The 2,050-nt window shown below is 63.0% G+C and overlaps 1 protein-coding gene across 1 annotated transcript in view; it reads left to right on the top strand.

The window, feature by feature from the left end:
• Positions 1–20: 20 nt before the first annotated feature.
• LOC103779379 (ras GTPase-activating protein 4-like) overlaps positions 21–2,050 on the top strand; it is a gene marked incomplete at its 3' end in the record, with an annotated part of 5,847 nt that continues 3,817 nt past the window's right edge. The window contains exon 1 of the mRNA XM_008947005.1: positions 21–85. Within this exon, the coding sequence (XP_008945253.1) occupies positions 21–85 (65 nt within the window). The remainder of the gene's footprint in view (positions 86–2,050) is intronic.

Genomic DNA, 2,050 nt, shown 5'->3' with positions numbered 1-2,050 from the left:
TGCGCTCCGTGACGCCCGCCATGGCCCGGCGCTGCGCGCTCTCCATCCGCATCGTGGAGGGCAAGAACCTGCCCGCCAAGGACATGTGAGTGACCCCGCGAGGGGCCTGGGGAGGGGGCGCTGTCCCACGAGTGCTGCCGGGTGTCCCCCTGGATGGACTCTGTGCTTTGGGGACACCCCCCGGAGGGGCTTTGATGTGTCCCCACTGCTTTGGGGGCTCACCCGGAATGGCTTGGGGTGGGGTCCTCCCAGAAGTGTCTGTGCTTTGGGGGTTCTCTTCAGGGTGGCTTTGGGGTTCCCTTGTATTGGGGCATCCCCCCAGGATGGCTTTGGGGTGTGCCCCCAGCAGTGCCTGTGTTCTGGAGGTTCTCTCCAGGGTGGCTTTTGGATTCCCTTGTATTGGGGGTTCCCCCAAGGGTGGTTTTGGGGTGTCACTCCAGCAGTGCCTGTGCTTTGGGGTTCCCTCTAGGATGGCTTTGGGCTCCTCTTGCACTGGAGGTTCTCCCTAGCACAGATTTGAGTGTCCCCCCAGCAGTGCCTGCCAGAGGAGGTTTCCCCCTGGACAGCTGTGGGTGTCCCCAGCTGTTCTCCGTGCTTTGGGGGCTCCCTCAGGAGCGCTGTGATGTCCCCCCTGAGCTGGGGACACCCTTTGGGCTGGCTTTGAGGATCCCTCCTAGGAGCACTCAGTGCTGTGTGCTAGGTGTCCCTAGCAGTGCTCTAGGGTACCCCAAGCAGTGCCCCCACTTTGCAGGACTCTCCCTGTGCTACCATGGGGCAGGGCTGCCCCCACCCCCACACCTGCAGCTGGCCCTGGAGTTGGGCCGTTTGGGGGAACCCCTGGACAAGCAGCAGGTCCCCCAGAAGGAGCAGGGAGGTGCCCCTGTGTCACCGCTGTGTTCCCAGCCCTGGCTCTATCCCACCTGGCTGCAGTCCAGGGGGCTCTGCTGGCAGCCCCCCCAGTCAGGCTTTCCCTCCTTGGCAGCCCCCCAAGGGCCGCCCGTGCATGCCAGCGTTGTCCTCCTCGCTCCCATCCCTCTGGGGTGGGATGTGGGGACAGCGTTGGGGTGGGAGGAGGAGATGGCCTCGGGGGAGTCGGGGGGTCGGAAGCTGTTGAGCAGTGCTGGGCAGCAGGGCAGGCTCAGGGCTGCTGGAAAACCAGCAAAAACCCCTGCAGCCGTCATGGAAAAAGAGGATAAACAAGGAAAGAAACATCACTTTTTTTTTTTTTTTTTAAATCCCATGTGTCAGAGCCTGATTTTTAAATCCCTTGGCATAACTCCCTGCCAGGAGCTCAGACCAGCACGAGTAGCCTCTGGATTTTAGGAGGCTCTTGATTTTCAGGAGAGCACATTTGCAGAAAGCTGCTGTGCCAGAAGGAGGTTTTCCAGCCCGGGGGCTTTGGGGGACAGCTCTGGGTGCCAGCTTTGGGCAGGGAGAGTGGGTACCTCGGCGGGGAGGGGACCCCGAGCGCTGGACCCCGCCCCGCCGCTGACCTTGGCCGTGTCTGGGCACCGCCCCCTCCCCGGCTCGGGAGATCCGATTCCTTGGCTCTGGCACAGCCTGTGGGATCACCACCGTGCCCTCTGGGGGATGTCCCTCTGCGGGGTGCCAGGGGTGGCCCTGGCCGTGTGTGCAGGTCACACACTGCTTGCAAGCCCCCGTGGGTGGTGTGACACCCCCGGCCCCTGTGGGACCCCCCAGCTCCTGCAGAATCAGCACGGACAGCTGCAGGAGCAGAATGTGGCTGAAGTTGTGGTTTGTGACCCCTCTGGTGCCACCCTGCTCCAGGGAGCCGGGCCACTGGCAGAAGCACGATGATTTCAGGGGGTTTTGGCTCGACATCAGACCCCCCAGTCGCTGTGCCCACATGTCACCCACCTCCTCCCAGTGCCAAAGAGCTGCTGTTTGCTTTTCCCTTCCAAGCCAGCGTCCCAGGTCTTGGCACTGTGCGGCCATAAAACCACAAAACTGCCCATAAAGAGGCAGGAAACCCTCTCCTGCTTTCACCCTCTGGCACGTCGCTGCCTGAGGCTGGGGCCAGCGCCGGGGG

Source organism: Merops nubicus, unplaced genomic scaffold, assembly GCF_000691845.1.
Source record: "Merops nubicus isolate BGI_N331 unplaced genomic scaffold, ASM69184v1 scaffold30279, whole genome shotgun sequence".
NCBI lineage: Eukaryota > Metazoa > Chordata > Aves > Coraciiformes > Meropidae > Merops > Merops nubicus.
This window is presented reverse-complemented; position numbering and strand designations above follow the sequence as displayed.